At 51.4% G+C, this 20,389-nt stretch overlaps 4 protein-coding genes across 9 annotated transcripts in view; 3 read left to right on the top strand and 1 right to left on the bottom strand.

The window, feature by feature from the left end:
• Window positions 1–2,785, bottom strand: part of USP39 (ubiquitin specific peptidase 39) — a 34,942-nt gene extending 32,157 nt beyond the window's left edge. For all 3 annotated transcript variants that reach the window (XM_050753039.1, XM_050753040.1, XM_050753038.1), the window contains exon 1: window positions 2,419–2,785. In XM_050753039.1, the coding sequence (XP_050608996.1) occupies window positions 2,419–2,686 (268 nt within the window). In that variant the 5' untranslated portion in view covers window positions 2,687–2,785. The remainder of the gene's footprint in view (window positions 1–2,418) is intronic.
• The window catches only part of GGCX (gamma-glutamyl carboxylase), a 162,173-nt gene that overhangs the window by 90,451 nt on the left and 51,333 nt on the right, over window positions 1–20,389 (top strand). The gene's annotated exons all lie outside the window — the stretch shown is intronic.
• On the top strand, window positions 6,819–13,606 carry C13H2orf68 (chromosome 13 C2orf68 homolog). 2 transcript variants are annotated; one of them, XM_050753140.1, is made up of 4 exons: window positions 6,819–7,013; window positions 7,102–7,220; window positions 9,295–9,446; window positions 9,814–13,606. In XM_050753140.1, exons 1-4 carry the CDS (start codon window positions 6,907–6,909, stop codon window positions 9,934–9,936), a joined length of 501 nt encoding a protein of 166 aa, XP_050609097.1. In that variant the 5' UTR covers window positions 6,819–6,906; the 3' UTR covers window positions 9,937–13,606. The 2 variants fall into 2 exon arrangements, with proteins under 2 accessions (XP_050609097.1, XP_050609098.1); XM_050753141.1 differs by lacking the exons at window positions 9,295–9,446; window positions 9,814–13,606 and adding an exon at window positions 7,315–7,647.
• TMEM150A (transmembrane protein 150A) lies at window positions 15,854–19,994 on the top strand. Of its 3 annotated transcripts, none has more exons than XM_050753115.1 (8): window positions 15,854–15,934; window positions 16,471–16,651; window positions 17,056–17,103; window positions 17,428–17,514; window positions 18,118–18,185; window positions 18,503–18,630; window positions 18,835–19,012; window positions 19,220–19,994. In XM_050753115.1, exons 2-8 carry the CDS (start codon window positions 16,587–16,589, stop codon window positions 19,459–19,461), a joined length of 816 nt encoding a protein of 271 aa, XP_050609072.1. In that variant the 5' UTR covers window positions 15,854–15,934; window positions 16,471–16,586; the 3' UTR covers window positions 19,462–19,994. The 3 variants fall into 3 exon arrangements, with proteins under 3 accessions (XP_050609072.1, XP_050609075.1, XP_050609074.1); XM_050753117.1 differs by lacking the exon at window positions 15,854–15,934 and adding an exon at window positions 16,127–16,239; XM_050753118.1 differs by lacking the exon at window positions 18,118–18,185 and having other exon boundaries at window positions 15,884–15,934.

The raw sequence follows: 20,389 nt of genomic DNA on the forward strand, positions 1-20,389 counted from the left end.
CTTGAACCTGGGAGAAGGAGGTTGCAGGGGGCCGAGATCACGCCACTGCACTCCAGCCTGGGGACGAGCAAAACTCTGTCTCAAAAAAAAAGAAACGAAAAAAGTCCACTAATAGAACAAGCCACAAACTAGGAGAATACATTTGGTATACATAAAATCAACACAAGATCTGTTTGCATTTTACATAAAGAAATCCCATAAAGCATGAAAAATATGAAATGTCACAAGCACTAAAATAAACTACTTGTAATACAAATGTACTACTATATAGTTGTGTATTTGTTTTGTTTTGTTTTTTGAGACAGAGTCTCGCTCTGTCACCCAGGCTAGAGTGCAATGGCGCGATCTCGGCTCACGGCAACCTCCACCTCCCAGATTCAAGCAATTCTCCTGCCTCAGCCTCCCGAGTAGCTGGGACTACAGGTGCATGCCACCACATCCAGCTAATTTTCATGCTTTTAGAAGAGATGGGGTTTCAACATGTTGGCCAGGCTGGTCTCAAACTCCTGACCTCGTGATCCACCTGCCTCAGCCTCCCAAAGTTCTGGGATTACAGGTGTGAGCCACCGAGCCCGGTCACAAATGTACTACATAGTTTAAAGAGTGGCTGGGGTGGGTGGCTCATGCCTGTAATCCCAGCACTCTGGGAGGCAGATGCTGGCAGCTCACCTGAGGTCAGGAGTTCGAGGCCAGCCTGACTAATATAATGAAACTCCGTTTCTACTAAAAATACAAAAATTAGCCAGGTGTGGTGGCATGTGCCTGTAATCCCAGCTGCTTGGGAGGCTGAGACAGGAGAATCGCTTGAACCCAGGAGGCGGAGGTTGCAGTGAGCTGAAATCGTGCCATTGCACTCCAGCCTGGACAACAAGAGTGAAACTGTCTCAAAAAAAAAAGAAGAATGTACATGTGTATCTATAAATCTACCACTTGTCAAAAACTTAAGGGGGTCTCAGATCTTACCCTACTTGCAAGCTAACAAGTTAGCCTGTCACAGTTTTACGAATGCTGATGGAAAGCATGTCACTACCTGGCCTGAAATGAAGGGCAATTTATTACAGCAATGACAGTAGCCAGAATATAGCCTTGATATCAGTTTCCCAAGTGAATGTCTACAAGGCAAAGTGAGGAGAACCCATGCACACAGTGAGTTGCCTTACAGGAGAGTAACCCTGAGCTTAGAGAATCTGAACCATTAACCATTTTTTTAAACGAGGTCTCACTCTGTTGCCTATCCTAGTCTTGAACTCCACCTCATCCTATAGAGTAGCTGCGATTACAAGTGTGAGCCACCACACCCTGCTCCAAATTTTTTATAATGGATTGTGCCCTTGTCTCCTCCTTGTTTTGTAGGGAGACACCACTGCTATCTTCCAAGGCTGCCCACTACACGAACATCCTTAAGGAGAGTCTAGGAGCAAAGGCAGTCAGGCAATGATCGCAGTATGTGCACAAACTCAAGAGACTAATGGAGAATTGTCTCCAGACTTTATTCAGCTTAAAAAGCGCTACATAATTCATATTTTAGTGCAGGTGCCTATTGCTCAGGCATTCTGAATATCTTGATTACCGAAATTACAAGACCTTAGAGGTTTTGTAAAAACTGAAGGAAAGCCGTGCACAGTGGCTCACGCCTGTAATCCCAGCACTTTGGGAGGCCGAGGCGAGTGGAAAACTTGAGCCCAGGAGTTCGAGACCAGCCTAGGCAACATAACAAGACTTGCTTCTATTTTAAAACGAAAAAAAAAAAATTCTTTTTTAAAATGGAAGGAAGTAACACTTGTAAAATCAGCACTGAGCCCCCACATCAGGCATTCGATGAAGGGAAACTGCTATTGTTATGACTGTTATAGTTAGAAATACCATACGGTTGGCCGGGCACGGTGGCTCACGCCTGTAATCCCAGTACTTTGGGAGGCCGAGGCGGGAGGATCACGAGGTCAGGAGATCAAGACCATCCTGGCTAACACGGTGAAACCCCTTCTCTACTAAAAATAGAAAAAATTGGCCAGGCGTGGTGTCGGGCGCCTGTAATCCCAGCTATTTGGGAGGCTGAGGTAGCATAATCGTTCGAACCCGGGAGGCAGAGGTTGCAGGAGCCGAGATCGCGCCACTGCACTCCATCCTGGGTGACACAGTGAGACTCCACCTCAAAAAAAAAAAAAAAAGAAAAGAAAAATAGAAAAATAAATAATATACGGTTGAGATGAATACTGTCTTCTTCAGAACAAGTCGAACAGCAGAACCATAAAGTCTGGTTCCCTCCTCTTCTCCCACCCAAACCCCACCCCTGCCCCGCCAACCCCACCCCTCCCCCGCCAAACGCGGCGCAGGGACCTGGCGGAAGATTAGAGAGACAAGAAAAAAGAACGCGAAAAAAAGAGGCTCTCGCGCCTAGCCCGGCCCGGCCCCGCGCACCTCGCACCTCCCGCTCAGGCTCCGAGTCCTCATCGACCTCGCGCTCCCGCTTCACCCGCACAAACGGGACAACAGAAGCCTGGGCCTCGCGCACGCTCGCCGGCTCGACCTCTCGCTTCACGCGCACAGGGCTGCCCCGGGAGCTTGCCGCCTCAGGCTCCCGCTCCCGATCTCGCTCCCGCTTGACGCGACCGGAGCTGCCCCGCGACTCGGACTCTCGCTTCCCGCGGGTGGAACCGCGAGACTCCCGCTTAGACCTGCCGGACATAGCCACTATCGGCAGAGTCTTCCAGCGCAGGCGCCAGGCACGCTCGAGCGCGCGGCACACGGCCAATCAGGAGAGGGGCTGGTAGGGAGCACCGAACGCTCTACGAGTCGCCACTGGGGACAAATCACGCTGCAGGAAATTTGTGGGCGGTGCTGTTCCTGTAGCGGTTTCCCCGCCCCTGAGAACCTTCTGTGGGCCTACCGTCGTTTACAGTTTACTGACACAGGAACCTTTACTGGCCACAGTTTTCTGGATAAAAGTTGTCAGGCCGGGCGCGGTGGCTCACGCCTGTAATCCCAGCACTTTGGGAGGCCGAGGCGGGTGGATCACCTGAGGTCGGGAGTTCAAGACCAGCATGACCAACATGGAGAAACAACATCTCTACTAAAAATACAAAATTAGCCAGACGTTGTGGCGCATGCCTGTAATCCCAGCTACTTGGGAGGCTGAGGCAGGAGAATCGCTTGAACCCGGGAGGCGGAGGCGAAGGTTGCAGTGAGCCAAGATCGCGCCATTGCACTCCAGCCTAGGCAACAAGAGCGAAACTCCGTCTCAAAATGAAATAATAAAATAAAAGAAAAAGAAGCTGTCATTCGGCCCCAGATTTGTGCCTCGAAACCACCATCGCGAGGTCGTTTCCCACAGTCTCCACGGCTTGGAGGCTGACAATCCTGCGCAGGAAAACTAGGCAACATTCCCAAATCATCCCCTTGACGGCCCTAATTCTACTGTTAGAGGGTTCTTGGTACCATGAAAACGCAAATGCCCGGTAGGAGCGGATTTACCATGAAGCTAATAAAGCTCTAACCTCAGGACCTGCCTTGAACTTGTTTGCTTGTTTGAACTGTTCCATTGAGGTATAATTGACATACAACAAACTACATGTTTAAAGTGTGGAATTTAGGCCAGGCGCTGTGGCTCACGCCTGTAATTCCAGCACTTTGGGAGGCAGAGGCGGGCGGATCACCTGAGTCAGGATTCGAGACCAGCCTGGTCAACATGGCGAAACCCCGTCTCTACTAAAAATACAGAAATTAGCTGCGGTGGCACGAGCCTGTTATCCCAGCTACTCAGGAGGCTGAGGCAGGAGAATCGCTTGAACCCGGGAGGTGGAGGTTGCAGTGAGCCGAGATCGCGCCATTGCACTCCAGCCTGGGCAACAAGAGTGAAACTCCGTCTTAGAATACAATACAACACAACACAACACAGCAATTTACTGAATTCTGACTTGAGGTATATGTCAGAGGCGTTCGAACCAGACCAACTCCACTGAAGGTTAGGAAAATGAGGCTGGGACTTGACAGGCTGCATTCCTAGGAAGTTAGATATTCCTAGCCTTTAGATGTCTCCGGTTAAGGGAACAGAGAGATAATGTTTACTAAACAGATCCAGACTTGGGAGTGTCCTAATATCCTAATAACTGGAGAATACAGGCATTCCTAATTTTGCTTTAAAGATAATATTGCTTCTTGCAAAATATAGTAATTAATAAAATTAATCCTTTATCACAAACCCTTGTAGCAGAGCACATCTCCCCATAATCTTTTTATCCTATATGTAAACAAGCATTGTAGCCAGGATGGACGCGTTCCTCCTCTTTCAGGAACGCCCTACTCTATGGAGTAGCTGTACTTTCATTACTTTATTTTGTGTGTGTTTTTTTTTTTTTTTTTTTTTTTTTTTTTGAGACGGAGTCTCGCTCTGTCACCCAGGCTGGAGTGCAGTGGCCGGATCTCAGCTCACTGCAAGCTCCGCCTCCCGGATTTACGCCATTCTCCTGCCTCAGCCTCCCGAGTAGCTGGGACTACAGGCGCCCACCACCTCGCCCGGCTAGTTTTTTTTTTTGTATTTTTTAGTAGAGACGGGGTTTCACCGTATTAGCCAGGATGGTCTCGATCTCCTGACCTCGTGATCCGCCCGTCTCGGCCTCCCAAAGTGCTGGGATTACAGGCTTGAGCCACCGCGCCCGGCCTTGGCTACTTTACTTTCTTAATAAACTTGCTTTTACTTTGCACTGCGGATTCACCCTGAATTCTTTCTTGCACGAGATCCAAGAACCCTCCGTTAGGGTCTGAATCCGGATCCTTTCCTGTAATATATACACCCATGAAGCCATCACCACAATCAAGAGAAGAGATCTGGGCCCAGCATGGTGGCTCACACCTATAATCCCAGCACTTTGGGAGGCCTGAGGCAGGAGGATCACTTGAGGTCAGGAGTTCAAGACTAGCCTTGGCAACATAGAGAGACCACATCTCCACAAAAAAAATTTAAAAATTAGCTGGGCATGGTGGTGTGCTATTCAGGAGGCTGAGGCAGGAGGATTATTTGGGCTTGAGAGGAGTAGTGATTGCGCACTATAATCCAACCTATGCGACAGAGATCCTGCCTCAAAAAAAAAAAAAATTTTTTTTAAAGAATCTACCCAGCCCCAAAGATAACCTCTTCCTCCCAGAGAACCCCCACAAAAATCAACTGATCTCTCAGTCACTATAGATTAGTTTGCACTTCTTAAGAGTCTTATATAAATGGAATCATACAGAGTCCCTGGCCTCTTTCACTGGGCATATTTACTTTATGATCCATCTATGTTGGTGAGCTACAGAGCTTCCCTTGGATTGCTCAGTAACACTCCATCATGTGGCTGGACCACCATTGGTCCCTGTTTTTTGGTGTGTGTGTGTGTGTGTGTGTGTGTGTGTGTGTGTCTGTGTGTCTGTGTGTTTGAGATGGAGGTTGGACTGCAGTGGCTCGATCTCAGCTCACTGCAACCTCCGCCTCCCAGGTTTAAGCGATTCTCCTGCCTCAGCCTCCCAAGTAGTTGGGATTACAGGCGCTGGCCATCAAGCCCAGCGAATTTTTTGTATTTTTAGTAGAGACGGGGTTTCGTCATGTTGGCCAGGCTAGTCTCAAACTCCTGACCTCATGATCCGACCGCCTGGGCCTCTGAAAGTGCTGGGATTACAGGTGTGAGCCACCGCACCCGGCTCTTTCTTTCTTTCTTTTTAAATGTATTTTTTTTCTCGTAGAGAGGATGTCTCACTGTATTGCCCAGGCTGGTCTCAAATTTCTGGCTCCAGCGATACTCCCACTTTGGCATCCCAAAGTTTTGGAATTACAGGCATGAGCCACCACACCCAGCCGTTTGTCCCTGTCCTAATCATGAATTCCTGATTTTGACTTTTGTAAAAGGACTTGAGAATTTTACACGCTGTGACATGAACCCAGTGGTCAGAAAAAAATAGAAAAAAAAAAAAGGGCTGGGCGCAGTGGCTCATGCCTGCAATTCCAACACTTTGGGAGGCCGAGGCAGGCGGATCACCTGAGGTCCGGAGTTCGAGACCAGCCTGGCCAACATGGTGAAACCTCATCTCTACTAAAAATACAAAAATTAGCCGGGCCTGGAGGCACGTGCTACTCCGGAGGCTGAGGCAGGAGAATCGCTTGAATCCGGGAGGCGGAGGTTACAGTGGGCTGAGATCGCGCCAATGCACTCCAGCCTGAGCAACAGAGTGAAGACTCCTTCTCAAAAAAAAAAAGAAAAAGAAGTAAACAAGAAAATAATACACCCGTAGGTCCCTCAAAAACCCTGGGTCATCCCGCGGGGACAGTTAAGCCGTTGGCGCCGAGGGTACGAGGCAAGCCAGGCCAGGAGAGCCTTCGCGGAGCCTGCGGCCTGGGCGCCGCTGTGTGCCCTGCCTGAGCATTTCAAGGCCTCACAATCTATTTGCGGTAGGTGCTCTAGGTGTTCCCATTTACTAATGAGGAAACTGAGGCGTAGTAGGGTTACATGGTAAGCCAAAGTCACGCAGATGGTGATGGATTGCACAGTATCCTATTACCAGAAAGAAAGACGGGAAGGCACCGCCGTAAGCATCGAGTTGTGTTAATAGATGATTTGCATTTTGCTGAATGTTCTGCTATCAGCTGTAAGCTGAAGTCCTTGCTTCCTATTGATGTGTTACGAAAAAACAAAAACGAAGCAAAACCAAAAGCCCTCTAGAGGTTCGGGCGGTGGAAGTCAAGCATACTCTACTCCACTCGACCCGACTAGACCCGAAAACTCCGCGCACCGCATCGCTTGGCCAGGCAGGGCCTCCCAGACCGGAAGTCAGGATGCGGGGCCGGAAGCTGAGCGAGGGGCGGCGCGGGCCTGTGTGAGCGGGTGGCTGTCGTTGGGGCGGTCGAGGCGGCGGCGACTCTGCGCCCCCCGGCTCCGGATGGAGGCGGGGCCGCATCCCCGGCCGGGGCACTGCTGCAAGCCTGGCGGGCGGCTGGACATGAACCACGGCTTCGTGCACCATATCCGACGGAACCAGATCGCTCGGTACCGCCCCGCCCTGCGCTGTCGCCGCCACTCCTGGCCTGGCCTGGCCTGGCCCGACAGTCCCTGACTCCCGCTCGGCTCCCCGCAGGGACGACTATGACAAGAAGGTGAAGCAGGCGGCCAAGGAGAAGGTGAGGAGGCGGCACACGCCCGCGCCGACGCGGCCCCGCAAGCCAGACCTGCAGGTGTACCTGCCGCGACACCGAGGTGAGGCCGCCCGCCCCGCCTGTCTCCAGCCCGCGCGCTCTTCCTGCAACGCACTCCCCTTCTCTGTAGGGAAAAACCACTTCTTACTCCTAAGGTTCAGTTCACCTCGTCTCTTCCCGGAACCTCCACCTCAACGCTCCCAAATCTCTGCTGAATGATTCTCCCCAAAAACTGGGAAGACTCACAAGACCCCAGTTAAGCATCGCTGTCACAGAGTATCCGGGAGCCAGCAAGACGTTTATCTGCCGGTTTGCCCCTTCGTGCTGTATTTTAGTAAGGTGCTCCGCTACCTAGCAAAGAGAAAGTCTGGCACAGCGATGAGCGACCAGCACATAATTGTGGAATGAACCCAGTAAATGGCCTTTCCCCAGCTTCCCTGCTACCTAGAGATCACACTGGTTAACATATGACACTCAATTTTTACTAAGCATTATTACTTCTTTTTTTAAGTTTTTATTTTATTTTTGAGACTAGGTCTCTGTCGCCCAGGCTGGAGTGCAATGGTGCGATCTCGGCTCACTGCAGCCTTAGCCTCCCGAGTACCTGGGACCCCAGGCCTGTGCCACCACACCCAGTTAATTTTGGTATTTTTTGTAGAGAAGGGGTTTCCCTCACGTTGCCCAGGCTGATCTCGAACTCCTGAGCTCAGATGACCTGCCTGCATCGGCCTCCCAAAGTGGTGGGATTACAGGTGTGTGCCACCACACCCTACCTTTGTTAGGCATTATTTAAAGTGCTTTCAGATCTTACGTATATTAATTCATTGAGTCTGTTGTTTTTTTTTTTTTCTTTGAGACGGAGTCTCACTCTGTCGCCCAGGCTGGAGTGCGGTGGTGCGATCTCCACTCACTGCAAGCTCTGCTTCCCGGGTTCACGCCATTCTCCTGCCTCAGCCTCCCGTGTAGCTGGGACTACAGGCGCCCACCACTGCGCCCGGCTAATTTTTGTATTTTTAGTAGAGACAGGGTTTCACCGTGTTAGTCAGGATGGTCTCGATCTCCTGACCTCGTGATCTGTCAGTCTCGGCCTCCCAAAGTGCTGGGATTACACATGAGCCACCGCGCCCGGCCAATTCATTGAGTCTTTATACAACCTCATAAAAACACTTATATCTGTTTCACAGTCAGGAAATAGGCACAGAGAGGTTAAACAACTTGCCCAAGATCTCAGCTAGTAAATGGCAAAGCCTAGATTTGAACCCAGGCAGAGCTCTATCCACCCTTCTGCTTTCCAGTACTTTTTGCTAGACAAATGTGCATTGTGTACCTACTGTGTGACAGGACTGTGCTGGCCTCAGGGCAGGGATGCAAAGGTAAATAAGTTCTTGACTGGCAGCACACCAAACACTTACATTGGGCCGGGCACGGTGGTTCATGCCTGTAATCCTAGCAGTTTGGGATGCCGAGGTGGGCGGATCCCTTGAGGCCAGGAGTTTGAAATTAGCCTGGACAACATGGTGAAACCCCATCTCTACTAAAAATACAAACATTGGCCAGGCATGGTGGCAGGCAGCTGTAATCCCAGCTACTCAGGAGGCTGAGGAAGAAGAATCGCTTGAACCTAGGAAGCAGAGGTTGCAGTGAGCCGCGATTTAGCCACTGTACTCCAGCCTGGGCGACAGGGCAAGACTCATCTCAAAAAAAAAAAACCCACTTATACTAGACCCATAAGAAGATTGGGGCAGCTGGGCGCAGTGGCGCATGCCTGTAATCCCAGCACTTTGGGAGGCCAAGGTGGGCGGATCACCTGAGGTCAGGAGTTCGAGACCAGCCTGGCCAACATGGTGAAACCCCATCTCTACTAAAAATACAAAAATTAGCTGGACGTGGCAGCACTTGCCTGTAACCCTAGCCACTGGGGAGGCTGAGTCAAGAGAAGCGCTTGAACCCCGGAGCGGAGATTGCAGTGGGCCGGGATCGCACCACTGCACTCTAGCCTGGGTGACAGAGTGAGACTTCATCTCAAAAAAAGAAGACTGGGGCTTTCTTAACCGTATATTTTCCTGCAGCATCTCTATGGGCAGGGCCTTCAGCAGCATCCGCCTCTTCTTTCTTACTGTGGTTCATCCTTCCAGATGTCTCTGCCCACCCACTCAACCCAGACTATGAGGAGTCCGGTGAAAGCAGCAGTAGTGGAGGCTCTGAGCTGGAGCCTTCTGGCCATCAGCTCTTCTGCTTAGAATACGAGGCAGACAGTGGAGAGGTCACATCAGTTATCGTGTATCAGGTACGCCTGGTGGAAGCAGCTGCAGCCTGAAGGTCCTGGGCCATGGTAGTAATCACTGTCAGACCCTGAGCGCTGTTTTCCTCAGGACCCCCAGTGGGAAGTGTCTGCTCCATGTGTGAGCCTAGGCCTGGCGGGCAGTGCTTTTGAACACAACTCACTCCCATCTCACAGTGATTCTCAGTAGGGGAACACGGAGGGCTCTTGGCCCCCAGTGGAGAGTCACTATTACAGGGGACACCTGGGAAATGACAGGTGCTGGCAAAAAGCCTTGAGCTAAACGGAGTTCTGTGAGAGTGCTTAGGGACAGGGCAGGTCACCTTTCTGGAAGAAGCCAGGCCCTGAGCCTCCTGACTCTTCCTCCATGTAGGGCGATGACCCAGGAAAGGTGAGTGAGGAGGTGTCGGCACACACGCCTCTGGATCCACCCATGCGAGAAGCCCTCAAGTTGCGTATCCAGGAGGAGATTGCAAAGCGCCAGAGCCGACACTGACCATGCTGAAGGCGTTCTCTCCAGGCTGGATTCACTGCACTCGGAAGAATTCTGTCCAGGAAATTTAGTGTGGGGGTACCAGGACCAGTTTGTCTGATCTTGAGACCCCCAGAGCTGCTGCATCCATAGGGTGTTGCAGGACTATACCTGGCCTGCCTTGCAGTCATTCTTTCTTGTATGTTGACCCATTTACCCAGCCTGATATTCTGGAATTTTTTTTTTTTTTTTTTTTTTTTTTGAGAATTTTGTGTGGCTAATGTGGTGTTCTAGAAGCAGAGACTCCAGGGAGAACCAGAATTTATGAAGCCTTGTGCTAACATGGTGCTTTCTCACCGAGGTCATATGCCTGGCTGCTGCTGTTCCACTCAGCTCCATAAACCATGTTTGTTATTTTATGGTTCTTCTGTGCTTTTGCTCATTTCCACCCATGTACTCATAGACCTTTTTTCAGCCCTTTTTCTTTGTTCCTTTCCCTCATCTTTTTGCCTCAGGTAGAATCCATCAGTTCTCCCCCTCCAACGTGACTGTGTACCTCCAGCTGCTCAGGACTTTGGAGGTGGGGAGGTCTAGGGATCTATCCTTCTAAAAAACTCTGCAAGTAATTCTGATACCAATAAAGTGGGAGACCTCCATTTTTGAGGCCTATTTGCAAGCATGTCTCCCTCCCTTTCCATGGCTTTTTCGTTTCTCGCATGTTCCACTGCTTTGCACTGTCTAGATAGCAAACCCAGGAAGATGTTGGTGCTAAACTGCAAAGATTTCTTACAGCAAAACCTGCCTTGGCCAGGGCTACAGAATTCCAACTTTCAGCTTCATTCCTAGCTGTGAACAGACTGTCCTCTGCTCAGACTAAAAGGGAATTATCAAAACAAGTGGGAACTCACTCTCAAGTTGTGACTTAACAGTTCTGAACATACCTACAAAGGGAAAGTCAATATTAGCAATAATTGCCTGATTGACAACATGCCAGAGGGAATGAAATGAGACCTTCTTTCCTACCTCCCAGGAGTATATAACTCAGATCCTTAGCATAAAGATCCCCAGGAATACCACTGCTCTCATCCGGTAAACATTTTTTCTAATGCAGGGTTAGGCTTACGTCTGAATTCCACAAGACATCCTCCCTCTCCAGTACGGAAGTTCCAAGGCACTTGTTTTCCAGCATATCAGCCTAACCTCAGTGCCCTGAAATGTGGCTTTAAGCCTTTGAGAACTGAGATTTCCTGAAACCATAGCCCCTTGCTCCAGGGGTTTCTCCACATCCGGGTGTTAAGACACCTGATGGCACTGTTGGTTTGTTCCCTATACCCCAGAAAATCTATCCTGCAAGGTAGCTACTTCAATCATGTCATTAAAATGTGGCAAGTCACAGCTCGCAATGCCAAAGGAATGCTGGGGCAGTAAGTCAGGTGGATAAGTGAGAAGGGCCTGGTAGTGAAAGCAGCCAGGGACCAGAATGCTCCAGACCTACAGAACTGGTCAAGGTTAAGTGCCTTAAACTTGCCAATCCTGGGCTCAGTTCTCCTTTTAAAGCAGAAAGGCTTTTTCCTCTACTTAGGCAACTGGGCTAGAAGTGCCTTTTGACTTCTAATGTTAACTACCCTCCAAAGTCTCCTGGGTCAAGGAGGCTCTCCCAAACTCCACCCTGTTCTTCCTGGTCAGAGAACCAGTCAGTCATTCTAGTCTTCCAGTCCTTAAACTGATCTGATGACTTAGAACATAGGATTTCACTGGAAGTCTTTGGCTTTTTAGTCTGGAAATACTTTTGAGGTCTGTCTTCTCAGCTGGATCACCTGTTTCCTGGTTTTATTACACAATTCAGAAGGCTAGAAGAGCAGTTTGGGGATTTGGCACCTGAAAATTTAGACCCCATTCTTGTTAAGTAAAGGAAGAGGTAGGGAGGCCGAGGTGGGCGGATCATGAAATCAGGAGATCCAGACCATCCTGGCTAACACAGAGAAACCCTGTCTCTACTAAAAGTACAAAAAATTAGCCAGGCATGGTGACATGTGCCTATAGTCCATCCCAGCTACTCGGGAGGCCGAGGCAAGAGAATCGCCTGAACCTGGAAGGCGGAGGTTGCAGTGAGCCGAGATCACACCACTGCGCTTCAGCCTGGGCAGCAAAGCGAGACTCCGTCTCAAAAAAAAAAAAAAAAAAAAAAGGAAGAGGTAAAAGGCAAGGCAGCATTTAATAAATACCTATTGTATCCTTTTAAGTGTTTGTTGTGGTAATCCTCACAAAGACCCCTCTCACGTAGGGGACTGATGGAAATTCCTTGCTATTAAACTTTTTTTCTTGAGGAATTTTGCTTATCAAGTGCATATACACTATTAATATTTTCCACCCAAGAGAGCACTGTAAGCTAATTTATGCAGTGTGACTGTATTAAGCACTAAGCTTCCTTCAGAGCTGGCCTATCGGAGATGCTACTGCCCTTTCTCCAGGTGTGTCTGAAATGCCTGCCCAAGGATGGCCCTTAGCCAGTTAACAGCCTTATAGCCCATCCTCATTGCTTACTGCCACCCCTCAGCTGGAGTCCAAGGCAGTACTATCCAGCTTATTCACCAGACCTGCCTCCAGATATCTACTTCTTTCAAAAATTAGTGTTTCCCATGAAGGAACAAGTTCCAGAACATTTCCCACAGATGTCCCAAAGAACAGTGTCCGATGAGACTAAGTGGAACTTCCCAGCAGGCTGCTTTAGAATCCGCTCCTTTGACTAGATACAATGTAATTGGCTGTCTTTAAAAAAAAAAAAAAAAACCACACAATCTGATAGGCGTATCTCATGCCCATTCAATATGGAATGTTCTTCACTCACTGAATTTAAGCCTGTATTTTAGGTTTTGTGGTTCCTGGGCCACAATGTGTGATGTCACTGATAGAAGGAAGCTGGGTTTGCAAGGGTTTTGGGCTGTGCAAGAGTAAACACTAGAGCTTGAGTTGTATCCAGCTGGCAAGCACGGAAGTCTTTGAAGAATGTAATGTAAGACGGGAAAAGAATGTAAAGCTTTTTGTACCAAATGAGAGTTGGAGCCCAGCCAACAAATGCTTTTCCCTGTGTAAAAGTCTCTCTGGAAGGGACATTCCATCTCCATGATGCACTCTGAGGGTCACTGTCAACTAGAGATTGGCCCCATCCAGGTGAGAGGAACTTTGGGATGGGGAGTATCCAGTCTGCTGTGCATTTGACAGGATCTCTGAATGGCTAGGTAATGGATCCCCAGCAGGCTCACAAATTTAAATGAAGCCTTTGTGTGCACAAAGAGGAATAAGTACAGATTACTTTCCTACCACTAGATTTTTGGGGAGAGTCACCATGGAATGTTGACAATTAAAATATTTTAAGCTCCCTTGCTGAATTCCTGTCCTGTCCATGAGGAATCAGATGGTCATACAGCCATAGGCACCCACCCGCAATTTCCCTAGGAGTTGGAGTATGCTAGAATTGAAGACCTTCTGAGTAAAGGGCTTGTCTGCCTTCTCAGAGCCAGGAGAATTTGCACTGGTTGTGTTAAATGTATAAAAAGCTATATGTTCACCAGTTTACTCATTTCCAATGTGTAGATGAATAAAATGTAGTGCAAATTATTTGAAAATCCCAGAAGGAAGGTACTTTTCAAATGCAGTATTTTTTTCAACAAATAAACTTACTATTTTTACAGCACTGTTTTTGCCAAGAGTTGTGAAATCACTTGTGTACACAGGGAAGTGGAGGTTAAATACCTGCCCTAAAGTCATTCCACCACCAAGTCAGCACTGGAAATCTCATCTCTTGCTTTGCCACACTATTTTAAGAGCTGTCCCTGTTGGAACATAACAACTAGACAGACTCATGTAGCATTAGAGTTGGAAGGCCTTTTTAAAGACATCTGGTCCTACTTCGTACATGATACACAATTCCCCCTACCAACTACCTATGAAGAGCCCTTCTGTCATACGGAGCTCTATCCTGGGATAATTCTATTTTAGGAACTATTAGATTGTCATATTAAGCCAAAAGCTGCCTCATGTCCCGGATCTGGAGTACTATGCCTTGCCCCCACATCATGTTAGAACTTGAATAGTCCTCTCAGGACTTCATCTTGATTGGATAGGGACTCAAACCCAGCTCAAGAAGATACAGTGTTAAGAATTGCAAAGCTTCCAATTAGGGTTCACAGCCCCATTGGGCAGATAAGGTGCCTAGTCAATGGGAATGCAGTTGGGCAGGAAGATGGTTCCTGTCAATTAGCAAGGAAGCACACCTTGGTCCTGAGGCACAAAGCATAGCCAGCGGCAGGTGGCCTGGATTTTATCCCCCACTGGTTCATTCAGCCAGGTGTGCTTGTACAGTGATCACTACACAGCCATACTTCTTAGCCCTGTTTTAACTACTTGTCCTGATGTGATTAAGGAAAGGGCTCTCCTGCTGGGCACGGTTGTTCACATCTGTAATCCCAGCACTTTGAGAGGCCAAGCGAGCAGATCACCTGAGGTCAGGAGTTCGAGACCAGCCTGGCCAACATGGTGAAACCCCGTCTCTACTAAAAATACAAAACTATTAGCCAGGCGTGGTGGCAGGCACCTGTAATCCCAGCTACTCTGGAGGCTGAGGCACAGGACTCACTTGAACCCAGGAGGCAGAGGTAGCAGTGGGCAGAGGTAGCAGTGAGCCGAGATTGCGCCATTGCATTCCAGCCTGGGCAACAAGTGAAACTCCGTCTCAAAAGAAAAAGGGCTCTCCAACAGGTTTTCTGCTTTCATTTCTACTTTCCACTGGGTCCAAGAAGGTTTATCCCTCTTCAAGTCATTGTGCGGTTTATTCTGCTCTACCTTTCTAAAGCACAGGGTCCTGTTGTTGCACATAGCTTTTGCCTCATCAGTGTTGCCAAACTTCAGCTCCCCACACCTGGCAGCCTGAGCCCGTGCACCATTCAGGTGATGATCTGCCCAAGTGTCATCTCACAAGGGCTCCAACAGATGCTGGGACCGCTTTCGAGACAGAATGCCAGGTACAATTCTGATATGTGAAAGTATTTCCACCCTTGCAATAATTTAAGAAACATCCAGGAATGCACTCATAGCCTGTAAGTTTTTGGTGAAGCTGGTCAGTAATTTTTCCCACACTATCCTGTTTCCTTTTCCCAGAATCCTCCGGGTCTCTCACCTTCCCCTCTTTGCTTACCAACACTGGCCATGTTAATCCTTACCTACTCTACACTGACACCTACATGTGTGGATGTCCTCTGGTCTCTGCCGCCTTATTTCAAATACGTGTTGATCAGTCGGGAAACACGTCTTGGGCACTGATTTCTGGCTAGTACGCTGTGTACTTGCACGCAGGAAAGCAAAAAGTATCTAATGAAAGCAGCCCTCCTCCGGAGTTTGCTGAGCCACAGGAACCATAAGCCAAATCCCAGGCGCTTGGATTTCTTAAGAAACAGCCAAGGCTTTGTGTCTGCTTCTCTGGACCCGCCGCAGCCCTGGCTAGAGGCAGGCATGGGGCGCCGAGTTGAGAAAGCTTCCTAGAGGACTCACCGTTGGCCGGTGCAGGCTGCAAACTATGCGCAGCGGCGGAGAGACGCTCCTCCAGCCATGTGCACGGCGACAATCCCAGGTAGAGCTGGAATGCAGGCTGCCCCGAGGTCCCCAATTGCTGGCGCTTCCCCCGCAGGAACCGGTTAAACCAAACCTCTAGGCATCTCGGTTTTAGAGCGGTCTTAACGCCACAGCCCTCCGCGCCCAGATCCTCCGAAGTTGGGACACCGCCCACGTTTCCCCCGTGACATGGGCGCGGGGGCTCGGGAGTTGTAGTCTTGGGCAGGGCGCGGGCGCCGAGGCCGGGGCTGCGCGGACTCCACGTCCCGGCGGGCGGCGCGGCGAGGCCTGGGGCCGCCAGGGGCGGGGCCGCTCGGCCCTTTAAACCTTTCAGGGCTGCTCCGAGGGCCGCAGCTAGAGTCGGCGCCACGAGGGGGCCGAGCAGGGTGCGGCGGCGGCGGGGCGTTCCGGGGAGGTGCGTAGTGGGCTCCTTGCCTTCCTCCGGGCTTCCAGGAATCACCTGGGGAGTCTCGCGTCCCGGGTCCGGGGGAGTAGCTGGCCGCAGGCTCCGGCCCCAGTCGGGGTCCCCGCGCCCAGGCGAGCGGGGGCCGGGCCGGGCTTTCGCGTGAACCTGCCCCTCGCCCAGGGCGCCGATGGTCAGGTGGTTGCCTGCGCGCCGCTGACTCGCCACCGCTCCACTGGGCCAGCACCCAGCCTCTCCTTGGCGTGGCCTCTTCGGTTGTCCAGCCCGTCTCCCAGCCCTGGTCCCTCAGAAGGAGGGTAACTCCCTTCCAGATGTTACGGTCCGCCTGCGTCTCTCAGCACGCCGGTGGCATTTGGGTTGACCGCGGAGGCCCCCAATGCCAGAGGGTGTCCACGTTATGCCTTGGGCTCAGCCCAAACTTTGGACGCTCAGAGACCCAACGGGAGCCCTGGATAAGGTGTTGACCCCTTTCCCCTCCCCCTTCCCGGCCAGTTACCCACTCCTGGACTTTGCTCTCTCTCCACCAGGCCAGGGCAGCTGATGGTTGTGGCAGAAACATCTCAAGGTAGCTGGTCCGCCCCCACTTCCCCATCTACCTCTTGTCCTCCCCCCCACACTACCACCACCCTGGCTCCCCTCCCTCATGACCGCCTGGATCCTCCTGCCTGTCAGCCTGTCAGCGTTCTCCATTACTGGCATATGGACTGTGTGAGTAAAGTGGGGTGCGGGGGCAACAGGAGCTTGATGATGCACACAAAGTCCCTTGTCCTGTTGTAGGCTTCAGGGTGGTACCCAGGGTCACTCTGGCTGTCTCAAAAGCCTGGCCTGGTGCCTGGGCACACAGCCCCTTGGGACAAGCTGGCAAAACTGCTGTCCAGCAGGGTGGCCCTGACAAATATACTTCTAGCCAGGGCAATCTCCAGGGGGCCTCTAGGTGGGGGACATGCTGCAGGTGCTGGTATGGCATCAAGCCTCAGGGACCCCAACTTGAGTCCCCAGGAACAATAATGAGGCTGAATGAGGCCAGAAATCAAGGTTGAAGAGAAGGGTCGTGGGGTGGGTTGATGGGGAGCTCAGGAAGGCTGGCCAGGGTGACAGTTCTGTTCCCACAGGTATGCCATGGCTGTGATGAACCACCATGTATGTCCCGTGGAGAACTGGTATGAAGGACTCTGCAGACAGCCTCGCTCTAAAGTTTCCTTCATCTCTGTCCCCTCTTGGGCCCGAGGGTGCCACGAGCCAGACTGCAACCCAGAGCCTCACTGCTCTTCTCTGAAATTGGTCCCCAGGCATGACTTCATGCCTACGCACCTCCCACCATCCCTTTGCCCCTCTGGTTACTGCTTCAGGCCAGCACTGGGGAGTGTGATCTTCTGTCCCTGTGGGGGAGGTCTGGGAGAGAGTCCTCTTTGAGGCCTGAGGCTATAGGCCAAGGGACTGGGGGCAGTCCCTTCCCCCAGTCTACTCCCTGTCCTGCCTGCCAGGTCCTACAACGAGTCCTGCCCTCCTGACCCTGCTGAGCAAGGGGGCCCCAAGACCTGCTGCACCCTGGACAATGTCCCCCTCATCAGGTAAGGCCTAGATATTGGGCAGGGGGAGATCCGAGGTCCTCCCAGACAGACCCTCAAGCAAAGAGCTATCCTTGGGTCTCAGGAATAATAAGTATCCTAAGAGCCACTTCATAACAACACTACTTGCCAGTTACTATGGGGCAGGCACTCTGCTGAGCGCTTTATATGCATTGTCTCTTTTCATCTTCCCAGGAGTGAGGCAGCTCTGGTTTTCACCATTTTATAGGTGAGAAAACAGGCTCAGTCTTACTCATCCAGGTTACACAGCTTATAAGTGGAGGCACCTGGATTTAAGCTCGAGCCCTCAGATTGCCCAGCCCGTGTTCTGGCTCAAGGATAGCCAAACCAGCTGCAGGGCTCAGCAAAGAGTGTCAGGGTTGCCTGAACACTCCTGGGCACTCCCTTCTCTCTCACACACGAGCTCTGCTTTGGGGGCCCAGCCTGGAACCAGTTGTTCATGAGGGACCCTGGCTTTTCACATAAATCAGTGGCCTGCCTGCTAAGGAGCAGGTGCAGGTAAACGAGGGGAGAGCCAGTGAGCCAGAATGGGGGCCCCCTGGGCCTCCTGCCGCCCTCTTACTTTGTCCTTCCCCCTCCTCGCAGCAAGTGCGGCTCCTATCCCCCAGAAAGCTGCCTCTTCAGCCTCATTGGCAACATGGGTGCTTTCATGGGTGAGTTGTACCCTTAGCCCTGACCCTGCCTGCCCAGCCCGGTGCCCCCAACACAGAAAGGCCCAGGAAGCCCTTCCTCTGTGCAGCCCTCCCCACCAAAGGCTGAGGCAATAGAAGCAACGTCTCTCCCCTTCCTTGAAGGCCAAAAGCTAACTCCCACACAGCCACCCTGCTGGCTGGAGCCTAAGGAAACCTAGTTCACCACCCACCTGTCCATTCTGAGGGGCAGGAGCACCACAGGGTCTGGAGGAAGCTGACAGGCTCACTGGGCAGGGCCAAGGCTGGAGGAAGGCCTCAACTGTGCTCTCCTCCCCCAGTGGCCCTGATCTGCCTCCTGCGCTACGGGCAGCTCCTGGAGCAGAGTAGGCACTCTTGGGTTAACACCACAGCGCTCATCTCAGGCTGCACCAACGCCGCGGGCCTCTTGGTGGTTGGCAACTTTCAGGTGCTTCCCCTTCTCCCCCGCAAACCTTGAACTTTACCTAACAAGACCTGGCTGCCTGTAGGGTGGCACCTCAAGGTTGGGGCTGGAAGGAGGGAATGAGAAAGGAGGGGGAGGAAGGAAGAGGGAGAGAGGAGATTCACTGAAGGAGGGGTGGAGGGGCGGGGCCAATGGCCACATCACCAACTGGCCCTTCTCTGGGCCCAGGTGGATCATGCCAGATCTCTGCACTACGTTGGAGCTGGTGTGGCCTTCCCTGCGGGGCTGCTCTTTGTCTGCCTGCACTGTGCTCTCTCCTACCAAGGGGCCACCGCCCCACTGGACCTGGCTGTGGCCTATCTGCGAAGTGTGCTGGCTGTCATCGCCTTTATCACCCTGGTCCTCAGTATCCTTTCAGGACGGGGCAGCCGGGAACTCATCCTCTAGCTCAACCTTTCTCCCTCCCAAGAGGATGGGGGATGGTGGCCTAACACTGCCATGTGGGGGAGAGGCCTAACACCTCTCCCTTTGGAGAGGTGAGGCCTGAGACTGCAGAAGGGGTGTTGCCAGGTTTCCATATGTCCTACTGAACATTTCCTTAGCCCCATTTCAGGTGGAGTCTTCTTTGTCCATGAGAGTTCTCAGCTGCAACATGGGGCAGCCCTGTGTGAGTGGGTGTGTGTCATCGATATCCTCATTTTCTATGGCACCTTCAGCTATGAGTTTGGGGCAGTCTCCTCAGACACACTGGTGGCTGCATTGCAGCCTACCCCTGGCCGGGCCTGCAAGTCCTCCGGGAGCAGCAGCACCTCCACCCACCTCAACTGTGCCCCCGAGAGCATCGCTATGATCTAAGGTCTGGGGAGGGTGGCTGGCCCGGCCTCTGCAGCACCCCACCCCATATCTTCTTTGCATTTATTTTGTACCAAAAACAATTTTGAGAAAGTATTCTGTTGGGATACGGGCTTCGTCACTTCTGGAGAAGTGGCCATCCCATGTCCACCTGTGCCATAGAGGAGTGGGCCCTGCCAGCTGCCATAGCTGCATGACCTGCTTCCCCACCCCACAGTGTTGTTTTGTTTTTAAAGGTCACCTGTCCTCACTCACCCAGCCAGCCCTTCAGGTGCCTTCTACTCCCAGTGCCAAAGCCAGACCACTGGGGTTTCCTGCTGCAGGAATTGGGGGCTGGGAACAGCAGAGGGGATAGAAGTCTGGTGGAGGTGGAGTGGGCATGCCTTAGCCTACGGAAAGGCCCATTTCTGGGCCCACTGAGCTGCACTGGGATTCTTCACTCTGCCCCTCACTTCCGTTAGGGCAAATAACACAGCAGAACCACGTGGGTATTTTAGTACTTTTTTTTTTTTATATTAAAAGGATTCTAATTTGCATGTTTGTAGTCTGTTCTGGAGAGTCGGGGGGCCTGATCTGGGATGGCTTTCCATAAGCCAAGGAGGGCAAGCCCTTGCCCCCAGGAGAGTGCTGAGTGCACTCTGTTGCCAGAAACAAAGGATGCCAGGTGCCATCCAAATACCCCTTCAAAGGGCTTGAAACCCTTCTGGGCCTCTAAGCAATCTAAAGAACTGCCTTGGTCTGATCATCTCACCCATCCCCCACTCAGAGTCTGCTTTGAACTTTGATTCCTTAGGAGGCATGGGGGGAAGGTGGGGGTGGTACAGAGAGCAACTTTAAAATATTAAACGTGGCTTTCTCAGTGGAGAGAAAGAAAACCTCTGGGATTACAAAGTTAACTAGACATTGCAGTAGGAGGAGGGTGCAGGCTAGT

The sequence above is a fragment of the Macaca thibetana genome, chromosome 13, assembly GCF_024542745.1.
Source record: "Macaca thibetana thibetana isolate TM-01 chromosome 13, ASM2454274v1, whole genome shotgun sequence".
In the NCBI taxonomy this organism is placed as follows: domain Eukaryota; kingdom Metazoa; phylum Chordata; class Mammalia; order Primates; family Cercopithecidae; genus Macaca; species Macaca thibetana.

Coding starts and splice junctions, on each gene's coding strand:
- C13H2orf68 (XM_050753140.1), top strand. CDS start 6,907: ATGGAGGCGGGGCCGCATCCCCGGCCGGGGCACTGCTGCAAGCCTGGC. Junction 7,014..7,101: donor CGACGGAACCAGATCGCTCG/GTACCGCCCCGC, acceptor GGCTCCCCGCAG/GGACGACTATGACAAGAAGG. Junction 7,221..9,294: donor GTACCTGCCGCGACACCGAG/GTGAGGCCGCCC, acceptor TCATCCTTCCAG/ATGTCTCTGCCCACCCACTC.
- TMEM150A (XM_050753115.1), top strand. CDS start 16,587: ATGACCGCCTGGATCCTCCTGCCTGTCAGCCTGTCAGCGTTCTCCATT. Junction 16,652..17,055: donor ATTACTGGCATATGGACTGT/GTGAGTAAAGTG, acceptor CTGTTCCCACAG/GTATGCCATGGCTGTGATGA. Junction 18,186..18,502: donor CAACATGGGTGCTTTCATGG/GTGAGTTGTACC, acceptor CTCCTCCCCCAG/TGGCCCTGATCTGCCTCCTG.